This window comes from Ictalurus punctatus, chromosome 8, assembly GCF_001660625.3.
Source record: "Ictalurus punctatus breed USDA103 chromosome 8, Coco_2.0, whole genome shotgun sequence".
Lineage (NCBI taxonomy): Eukaryota > Metazoa > Chordata > Actinopteri > Siluriformes > Ictaluridae > Ictalurus > Ictalurus punctatus.
The window spans coordinates 1497501-1507500 of NC_030423.2; the positions used below are offsets into that span (position 1 = coordinate 1497501).

A 10000-nucleotide genomic window follows, 5' to 3' on the forward strand; every position below is an offset into this window, starting at 1 on the left:
ATAGGCTACTACAGACAATTTAGAAATGCCGATCAGCCTACAAAGCACACGGCCTTGGCGGAGGAAACCGGAGTGCCCAGAAGATGCCCCAGAGGAACGGGGAGAACATGCAAGCTCCGAATATACAGGGTGAACCCTGTACGCTCCCTATCCCCCCCCCCCCCCCCCCCCCCCAGCCCAGTGTCTAAATAAGTGGTCTATAATTTAAATGCCGCATGGGCTGATGGGTGAGTTCTTTTTGAAGGGTGGCAGAGAGCATGCTGTGCTGCACATGTGGTCCATCGATGCTCTCACTGCAGTGTTCCTTTCTCTCCATCCAGCACACAGGGGTCCTGGACCTCCGTGCGCCTCTGCGTTGCTCCACCGCGGTTTGTGCAGGAAAGGTTCCCGTTTTTTTTGATGACGTCGTTGGCGGTGGGCGGGGAGAGCGTTCTCGTGCCCGGCGAGCGAAGCAGCCCGGTGTGTATTATCTCGTCTTGCATGTGTGTTCGGATATTACGGCGTGCACCGACAGACATCTTCTCATAGAACCTGCACTGACCATCACCGGTGTTGGCAAACCTGCGCGCTGAGGTCTCATATCAGCGCGAGACACGTCCGTCGGCCTAACCGGGCAGCGCGTGACAACTGGTCTAAGGTATCTCGCTTTGCAGTTTAGTGCCAAGGTGATCTATTCAATCCGGTCGGCGTTTGGGACTTAACCAGGGTTCATTAATAGAATCTGCTATACGTCCAAGAGTTCTGTGGGTGCTGGAGGCGCGCGCGAGATGCGGTTTTTTTTGTACAAGCTCTCTTTTCCTTATATCTTTTCCAATTATTGCATTATTATTATTGTTGTTGTTGTTGTTGTTATTATAAATCAGACGTCACCATGTCCTTGCGCTGATCCTGTTATTGTGAATGCAAAGGCTTTTTTTTCCCCTTCTTTTTCTCCCCTGAAATTGTATCACAACCGGGCGTGCCTCATACACTGCTGTATTGATTCTGCTGCTCTAAGCTCGCGCTTCTGCAGTGTTGCCAGATTGGGCGGATACCCTCCAGATTAGACTATTTAAAAAAACAAACAAAAAAAAAAACCACATAGATTGCTAGAAATCATTTACTGTAGACGTCATTTCTCTAATTGGTAATATAATCCGAGTCATGATTTTGGACCCAATCTGGCATCCCTGCATGCCGCGTCTTTGCTCGACTTCACCCTGAATTCCAGCAGCATTCTCCTCGACAAGGCCGCTGCATCCCTCATCCCTCAGTGAGGAGCATCAGCTGATCTACTGAGCTTCCAGTAAAGGCTGGATCTACGTAAGTGTCTGCTTTGCAAGCTCCGAGCTTGTGATCCGGACTCTACAGTATAACGGATCTCCATCGTTCTTCTGAGCTTTCCTCTGACACCTCCCTACGCGTTCAGGCCCTATTTGATTAGGTAGGATTCCTCAGTCTCGTGGATTTCAGGATTGATAATGTGTCTGGAGTGGTTCGTGAGCCTCGGGTGTAGGTGTAGCTCTGTGGGGTGTGGTTCTGCTTCTCTCTGCTTGTGTTTCGATCTTCATTACTGCACCTGATCCGGATCATGCACGGCTTGATGATTGAGTTGATGATTATGATCAGCTGTGTTGGAAGAGTTTTGTTTTTTTTAAAAAGAAAAGAAAAGAAAAGAGCTGTCTGGACTTAAGAACAGCCTGGAAGAAGAATATTTGATTTTATTTTATTTTAAATCCAAATTCTACAGCTCCAGGGTCCATGGTTCGAGCCTGAGCTGAAGTCTGTGTGGTGTTTTGCATGTGCGTCTGCGTCTGCGTCTGTGCAGAATTCTCGGGATTCCTTGTACCTCCCGAAAACATGCATGTATAGGTGGATTGTTTACACTGAATGGACCATAAGTGGAGTGTTGAATGTGTGTGCGTGCCATCCAGGGTGTATTCCAGCCTCACATCCTGTGTTCCTGCATGAGATGGACTCCAGATCCAACATCACCTTGACCAGGAAAAAGCAGTTTGTAAAGATGAATGAATGAAACTCCATAAACACATTAGGCAGGTAATACAGACTGTAGAATGCTAATACACTGGGATTTGTGGATCTAAGGTTTTGCTCTGGATCAAAGAAACTCTGGAAACTAATACTAGATGCCCTAAAACTCATACTGGATTGTGCTTTTACACTGTAGCCATGTCTCTAGCACATTATTCTTGCCTTTCGATCCAAGCGTGCTATTTATTCAGACAGACGTGCACTGTCCCGGTTTGCGGCAACTGTGGATCATGAGGTCTTTCAAATTTTTGTGTCGATGAGCTGGGAGCAGTTGTTTCCTTTCCTATAGCGACGACTGCAGTTAGGTGGACGAAAGATGCTTATATTTTACATTTACACTCAGGAGCTGTACATATAGTATGCGTGTGCTTGTTTAGCTCTCAGATTGTAGAGTAGAAGAAGCCTTTAGGTGTCACATATACATTACAGCACAGTGAAATAGTTTTCCCCACATATCCCAGCTTGTTAGGAAGCAGGGGTCAGAGCACAGGGTCAGAGCACACGGTCAACCAGCGCGCTCGCAAAAATGAACGCAAATCAAGGAAACGCTGTAATATTCTGAGAGCGTGCAGTTTAAAAAAAAACAAACAAACAAACAAAAAAAAAATACGACAGAAGATTTTCTGCAGATCCGGGGCCGAGACGCGTCGTGTGATGTCATCACGACGCACATTCAGACAAAGCCCTCTTTGATTCACGTGCGTCGAACACGAGTACAGCTAAAAGTTCTCATTTAACAACAAACACAACTGCGAAAGACCGTGCAAATGCAATTTCACAAACCAGCTCGCAAATTTCAAACGTTGCCGGGGCTTGACCCCCATCCTCCTGATCACTAACCCACAGCCTTAACCACTAATCCATACGTTGGTGTTCTTACTACACCAATGTAGAGCCTATTTGTACACGTTACGTTCCTTTTTTTGCCTTTTTTTTTTTTTTTTAAACATGGGCTTTATTTCAGATTTTACATTCAGAAGCAGTGTGCTAAATGGAATGTGTTCGGGAGACGTATATGTTTAGGTCCTCATAAGGACAGTGAAAAATAACACTGGACCACGACTTTATAAGGTGAAGCCAATCACATCATGGGTCTCTTGTGTGATCGTGCAGGTGCAAATATTCAGCTCACAACACAAAAAAAAAACGCACTCTTCCTAGGAGATCTGTGACAAGTCCATTTTTAACATTGTATATATGAAATATTTCCTCATATTGTGAAGATAGTTCATTGGGGCTCACGGCGGATTGGTGGTTAAGGCTCTGGGTTACTCATCAGAAGGTCGGGGGTTCAAGCCCCAGCACTGCCAAGCTGTCACTGCTGGGCCCTTGAGCAAGGTCCTTAACTCTCTCTGCTCCAGGGGGCGCTGTATCACCGCTGACCCCAACTACCTGGCATGCTAGTGTATGTGAAGAAAATAATTTCACCATGCTCTAATGTATATGTGGCCAATAAAGACTCATTATTATCTTACAGAGCTTCTTATCGTACAGAGTTGCATGTTTATAAGTTGTACATTTGTTTGTTTTTGTTTTTCAGACTGATTTTACAGGTAACACTGCAAAGCTTTTTCCTCAGGATAACGGCATTTGCTAAATGCTAGAAATTGTCGAACGCTCGATTCTGATTGGTCATAAGATGTTGATTCATTTTCTATAACGGCAGCTTGGACAATAGCTCCGGCTTTTATATGAATGCCCATGTTCTAATACGTTACAGTTTTATCTAACAGCAGCTCATTCACAGGGATTTGTATGTACAGTGTGTGTTGTATGAAGTGATATGGTGAAGTTTTCTTCGAGGGCATGTTCGTTTAGCATCTTCGGAAGGAGTCTCAAGTGTCGAGCGCTTAGAGGGACAGCTGTAGCTCTTTTTCTAAATTGACGTTGCGCTTTCTCTGCAACGTGCCAAGCTTCATTTTTTACAATTTTTTTTTTTTTTTTTGCTGTATCAACGTCACGAGAGGGGAAAAAAAGCAGGTAAATATTAAGTAATAAAAGGAACGTGAATCTGACTACAAATGGTTAAAAATGGTCAAAACGTCGTTCTTGAATGAATTAAAAATGTAAACATTGGCGATTTGTTGCGGTATAAGAGGAACAAAACTCTCGTAGCCACTCGTTATTGGAAATTCTGGATAATAACCGTAACTCGCCTGCATGTAATACTGCGTCGTATTATTACCGTTGTTCATGATTTTCCTATAACTGCCATATTCTATTCCTTTATTCGTTTTAAAGCTACAGCATGAACAGATAATTAAGATGTGGATCAAATAACGAGACATCCGACTTCTCTACACGAGCACGGATACCAGGTGAACAACCCGAGCGAACAGGAGTCGACGGAAAGACTTTGTCAGCTGACCCTTCACGTCCTCTGGACAATTTTTAATAACCAATCCTCCCTCTTATATTAGATTAGACGGTCTCTGGAAGCCTCACACGATCGTCAGGCTGGTGAGAGCCGAAACGTATCTTACATGTATATTATTGTAAGCGTTCCTGACTATCACATACAGTTCAGTCGGCCTCATATCATATTCACAACGTTCTCAAAGGACGTATTTGAATAAACCTCATCACAGACGACACCGCGATACACAATAGTGTACGTTTATTCAACAGCTACAAAATTCAACCGTACGAGGCGGAGAAAGCCGGAAAATAAATCGTCTAGTACAAACTTTTAACGTCTAATCAGCTGCTTCGATTCAGAGTTTGTAATTGTTATTTAAAAATTTTAGGAAAAAAAAAAAAAAACTATCACTATACCTGCTATGTATTGTGGCATAATTTATCACAATATCAATATGATTATTGTCATATTGCCTGGACCTACTTGTGACAATACTGTAAAAGATAATTGCTCCTGACTCACACATTTATCTTTATTGCTTCGTTTTATTCAACCGCAGTCGGTAAAGATTAAGTGCATATACAGGACGGCCACTTAAGACACCGGAGTTATTAAGCCTCAAAGGTCGGCAGGAGTGTTAAATTTAGTCGTACGGTACGGTAGTATTGTCTCACACACACACCCATGCACTCTTAATACCTCCACCGCCTTGTGACGACCCGCCGGACTACCTACCTACCTGCCTGGTTTAATGTGTGTCCTGAGGGTGGAGCTCACACAGTACTAGACACCTGTTCACTTCGGGTTCATCAGTCGTGTGCGCGTCTCCGTGTTTGAGAAGAAACAAGGGTGTGGGGATTATGGATTTTGCCCAGCGTAACAGTAAGACTGCATTCAAATTGGTCTATTTGTGTTCGAACAGAAATCTACACTGGATTTCTCACACATTTTCGCGTTACGTTCTCGCACCGAGGACGTGATTAGACTTTGTTTACTTTTCTTCGCAAGGAGTCACATGAATCCGATTTACATAAGCACGTTCAGTTGACTCGAAAATCCTTTGACTCTTTTTCTGTTTCGTTACCAGTGTGTGTACGTTACAGTATGAGTGTGCCACGTGTGCGACACGTGACGGGTAGTTTTATCCCCGTAAATATTCAAAGACTCCTTAATGCCTTTAAACTTGATTAAACATCCTGCAAGCAAGCGCGTGTTTAATCTTCGACGTTAATAGCGTCCCGTGGTTTTCGGCCGTGTGTCTTTGAAAACGGTGGGTGGTTCTGTGCGCCACACTTCCTGCGAAGTAAAACTTCCTTTTAACAGTTCCTTTTAACTCTGATGGCAATCAAGTTCTCTAAAAAATGCTCTGCAGAAGAGTACGTCTCTCTCCCCGGGATATTCCACCGAAGTCCGCGCGCAGATACGAAACGGTGCGCCGAAATGTGCTTCGGTGTTCCTCACGTTTAAACACGTTGCATAGCATTCTTGCATTTCGAATGGGGGGATTTTGGACACCATCTCCACTAGATGGAGTGACTAGACCGCCGATGAATTATCCAAATAAATAAATAAATAAATAAATAAATAAAAGCTGTACAGAGCATTTGCAAATATTGTAGGACGATCGAATGCTGCGCTCTTGCATCAGTTAGATCAAAGGAGGACGAGTGATCATTTCAGCACGTGTGTTAATAAACAGTAAATGTTACAGACGGACGTTGAAATGAAATAAAACGAGAAAGGTTCGAACGAACACTAAGGCACGGCGCTAGAAACGACTCTCGGATTATTTCCTGCGTAAAAGCGAATAAGAGGGCGAGATAATGAGTGATTTGTCGCGTTAGGTTTATTTACATGTGTCGTTTGGTGAAGCCTCGCCCTAGAGGGAATAACAGCTCCATGCAATTCAGATCTGATGTTTTCGGTAGGGTTCGGATCTGGACGAGCCGTCGATTTTGTCTTTTCCTCAACCATCAATCAATCTCTCAATAGCCAAGCATTAACCTCCTGGCAGAAGGGCAGCAATGCTGTCTTTTTTTTGCTGTTTACTATAGTCTGTAGTAAACTATAGTTCCCTATAGGGTACCTAAATAGGGTACCCCCCCCCCACCCGCCCCCCACCAAAGACCTTTATAAAATATACTTGGCTATAAGTAAGATAAGTCGTTCCATGTGTGTAATGTTAATCGTAATGAATTGCACACATCATAGACACACACATACACAAACAGTGTTTTTCTCAGGGGCGCGTCTGGTTATTTCCGTCTTAGCAGAGAACGTTCTCAGACTGTACAGCCCTGATTTCTGCTTATACTCACGAGCTCCGTCTGTCTTTTATTCTCAGGCTGAAGGTCCCACTGCGCAGCCTGATGATGATGATGAAAAGGAGGATGATTACCGTAGTGTGGTCCAGCCTCATAGACACTAGTAGTTTTGTGTGAGGGGAGAAGACACCTGGAATCAGACTAGAGGACCACCAGATAGTCAAGGAGCGCAGAGGATGTCTGCGAGTACACCTAATTCAGCCCCGCCCCCTAAAAAGAGCCGGGGGAAGCAGGAGACGGAGTCTGTCCAGGCAGCCAATGAGGAGCTCAAGGCCAAACTAAGCGATGTACAAAATGAGCTGCAGCAGGAGAGAGCGAAGGTGGGTTCATCCGTTACAGGCTTCCTGATTCTATAATTCTATAATTATTTATTTATTTATTTATTTATTTATTTTAAACTTAATGTCCAGTTTCGAGATTTTCTGTGTTGACTTGGAATTGTCTTGAACTTATTGTCATTTGTACTTGTACTTAATCTTGAAATGAAAAATTAGTCTCACTAAATATGGTCTTGAGTTCGTAAAAAAAATAAAAATAAAAGTATGACGTAAAGACTTCGCCTCAAAAGGGATTTGGTCGTTTTCAGTCTCCATCTTGAATCAGTCTCGCTTTCATTTGGATCGTGACTTGACCTCGAACCCCTAACGACTTGGACTGTGTTTGAAAGTACCTAGTACCTAGTGCTCGGCTGTTGATACATAAGCGTGTAGCATAAATACAATCTGGACATATTACATCCGCCATGTTGGCGTTGTCATGTGACCTACAACTTAAAAAGAACCGACCTTCTGCCTTCTGCAGTTTTTTGATTCTGCCCCACCAGTCCCGTTGCATCATGGGATAGTGCAATGTCCGTTGGTTCCATTCTCGCCTACTGTTTTCTGAATACTGCGAATTCGGACGTACTGCTCTTGTGGCGTACTGCGTTTCGCCTCGGATGCAGCCCTCGTCTTCACGCGGTCTCGGCTAGTCCCGGTCTTGTTTTGGACTTGACCTCATCCCTCGTTTAACGATGAAGAAAAACAGATGAATTTATCTGAGTTGTAAACAAGTGCACTTAGATAAGCGTCCGCTGAGTAATAGTCTAAATGAAAAGGTCGGAATAATATGGCTGTTTGCGTTTAAGTAGAATCACAAGATTCAAGCCAGAGTTAATCTTTTTTTATGGCACACCCCATGGCTGGAGATGATGGTTTTCCTTCTCTAACACATATTAAGGCTGGTAATTAACTGAGCTAAGAACCGCTGCTCTAAAATGCTCTGGTTTACAAAGAGCTTAAAATGACAGAGCAACGCTCGGAGAATAGAACGTCCGCGCTTTCTCACACGTCCACTTTAATAGGAACACCCGTGCGTCTGGTCAGTTTATGCAGTTATCCAATCAGCCAATCGCGTGGCAGCAGCACAGCGCGTGAAGTCATGCAGATACAGGTCGAGAGCTTTAATTAATGTTCACATCAAAAAAAGACTGATGAAAAGGTGTGAATTTAACAGAAGCATGGTTGTTGGTGGCAGATGGGCTGGTTAGATCTTTTGTAATAATGTGCGTATACACACTTGTACAGTAATGAATATACACACAGTGTCATAACGATTGGGGCATTCCATCTCACGTGGTCCAATGCAGGTCGCTTGACTCTTTTTAATTTTCCTAAATTTTTTGAGGGATTACCTCTATGTATTGGCATTGCAAAATCACCAGTTTATTTTGTTCTGCTTTATTTTCCTTGGTTTAACTACAACGGCCATCTTTATGTCATGGCAAACGACAAATTTTGGTTATACGGATGTTTACGGAAACCTCGATATCTCGGGCCCATGATGAGCCAGGATGGGAGATATCGGCTGTCCTTGGAACAGAAAAATGATCTCTAGAGCATATTCCACAGTACATATATAAACGATTTGCACGTTCGTGTTCCTTAGACTTAGGAATGCAAGTCCAAGTGTAATGCTCAACATTGCTCACAGCTCAACGTTTTGGGTCAATTTAAAAGGGGAAGGGTTCGAGGCTCAGTCTTAATTTTTTAAACAAGTACTTAGGTAAGTAGAGTGTGTATGCAGAACATTTCAGGTTTGAGACTTCTCTCTTTTATTATTATTATTATTATTATTATTATGGGGCGAGAAAGTGCAATTTTGACAAAATTTCCCTCACTTTCGGGTTGAATATCTCTGGTGGAGGACCAGATACGAATCTGAAATTTTGACTGAAATACGTCCTCTATAGTAGCATTCTGCTGTAAGAAATTAGGAGTTTGAGACTGGAGGTAAACTCTGCAGGACAGTTGACCTCGAGGGCCAGATTTGAAGAACCAGCCTGATCTATCATGTTGGTACAGGTGTACAGTTGGTACGCGTGATTAGATTTTACCCAAATATGGAACTACAGTGTTCGGTTGGGTGTTTTACAAATGAACCGTGTCATAAACAAAGCTGTGGTGTTGTTTCTCCTGTGATAAAAGCAACGGTCAAGCAACCAACTTATCGAGTTGCAGTTATCGAACCAGTTGAGACGGAATGACCCGTTTAACAAAACTAATCCTCTTTGGTGGTCGAATGTGTTTTCAGCAAAGATCAATGAGGGTTAATGCTAGTTGCCCTGTAAGCAGCGCTAATTAGCCCTTTTTAGCAACATTAGCATGTTTAGGGGTAAACTAGTCCTTTTATGCCCTGTCACTGTCCTGTCCTATTTTGTTCATTAGCTGTTCTCATCAAATTTGATGCCAGTTTTAAGGGTGGTCTTTTGTGGCATTCTCTTGAACCGTTTTACACACATTCATTCACCCCTCTCACTGCAGGTGTGTAAGCTGCGCGAGCGGCTGCAGGAGCTGCGGGCGCAGCGGGAGGCCGAGCAGCACAGGCATGCAGTCGCACAGACCGAGCTGCGGGTGAAGCTACGAGAAGAGAAGCAGCGGGAGGTCGCAGCTGTGCGTGACTCTCTGAGCCGGCAGCATGAGGCTGAGTTAGCCCGTGCTGCCCGCTTGCGCCACTCTGAGCTCGGGCGCCTGCAGGGCCTGGTGAATGTACTGCGCAGTGGCAACGGTGCCGCCGAGTTGAGGGAGGAGGCGCGCGAGGAGGCACGCAGGACCTATGAGGCCGAGAGACTGAAATTGACACAGGAGCTGCAAGAGGCCAAGGCAGCACGCAGACAGGCAGAGGAAGCGCTGACCAACGCCGTGCAGGCTGATAAATCCAAAGCAGCTGATCTCAGAGCAGCACATCAGGCCCATCAGGAGGAGATCCAGAGGATCAAACGGGACAGCGAGAAGGAAGTCCGCAGACT

The 10000-nt window shown here is 44.3% G+C and overlaps 1 protein-coding gene across 5 annotated transcripts in view; it reads left to right on the top strand.

The window, feature by feature from the left end:
* Positions 1-236: 236 nt before the first annotated feature.
* jakmip1 (janus kinase and microtubule interacting protein 1) overlaps positions 237-10000 on the top strand; it is a 25484-nt gene continuing 15720 nt past the window's right edge. For 2 of the 5 annotated variants that reach the window (XM_047157017.2, XM_053682341.1), the window contains exons 1-3: positions 4908-5272; positions 6735-7034; positions 9516-10000. The exon at positions 9516-10000 is cut by the window's right edge and continues 1 nt beyond it. In XM_047157017.2, coding sequence (XP_047012973.1) covers positions 6891-7034; positions 9516-10000 — 629 coding nt within the window. In that variant the 5' untranslated portion in view covers positions 4908-5272; positions 6735-6890. Of the gene's footprint in view, positions 638-4907; positions 5273-6734; positions 7035-9515 lie in introns of those variants that run through there. The other 3 variants (XM_047157016.2, XM_053682342.1, XM_053682343.1) reach the window with 3 other exon arrangements.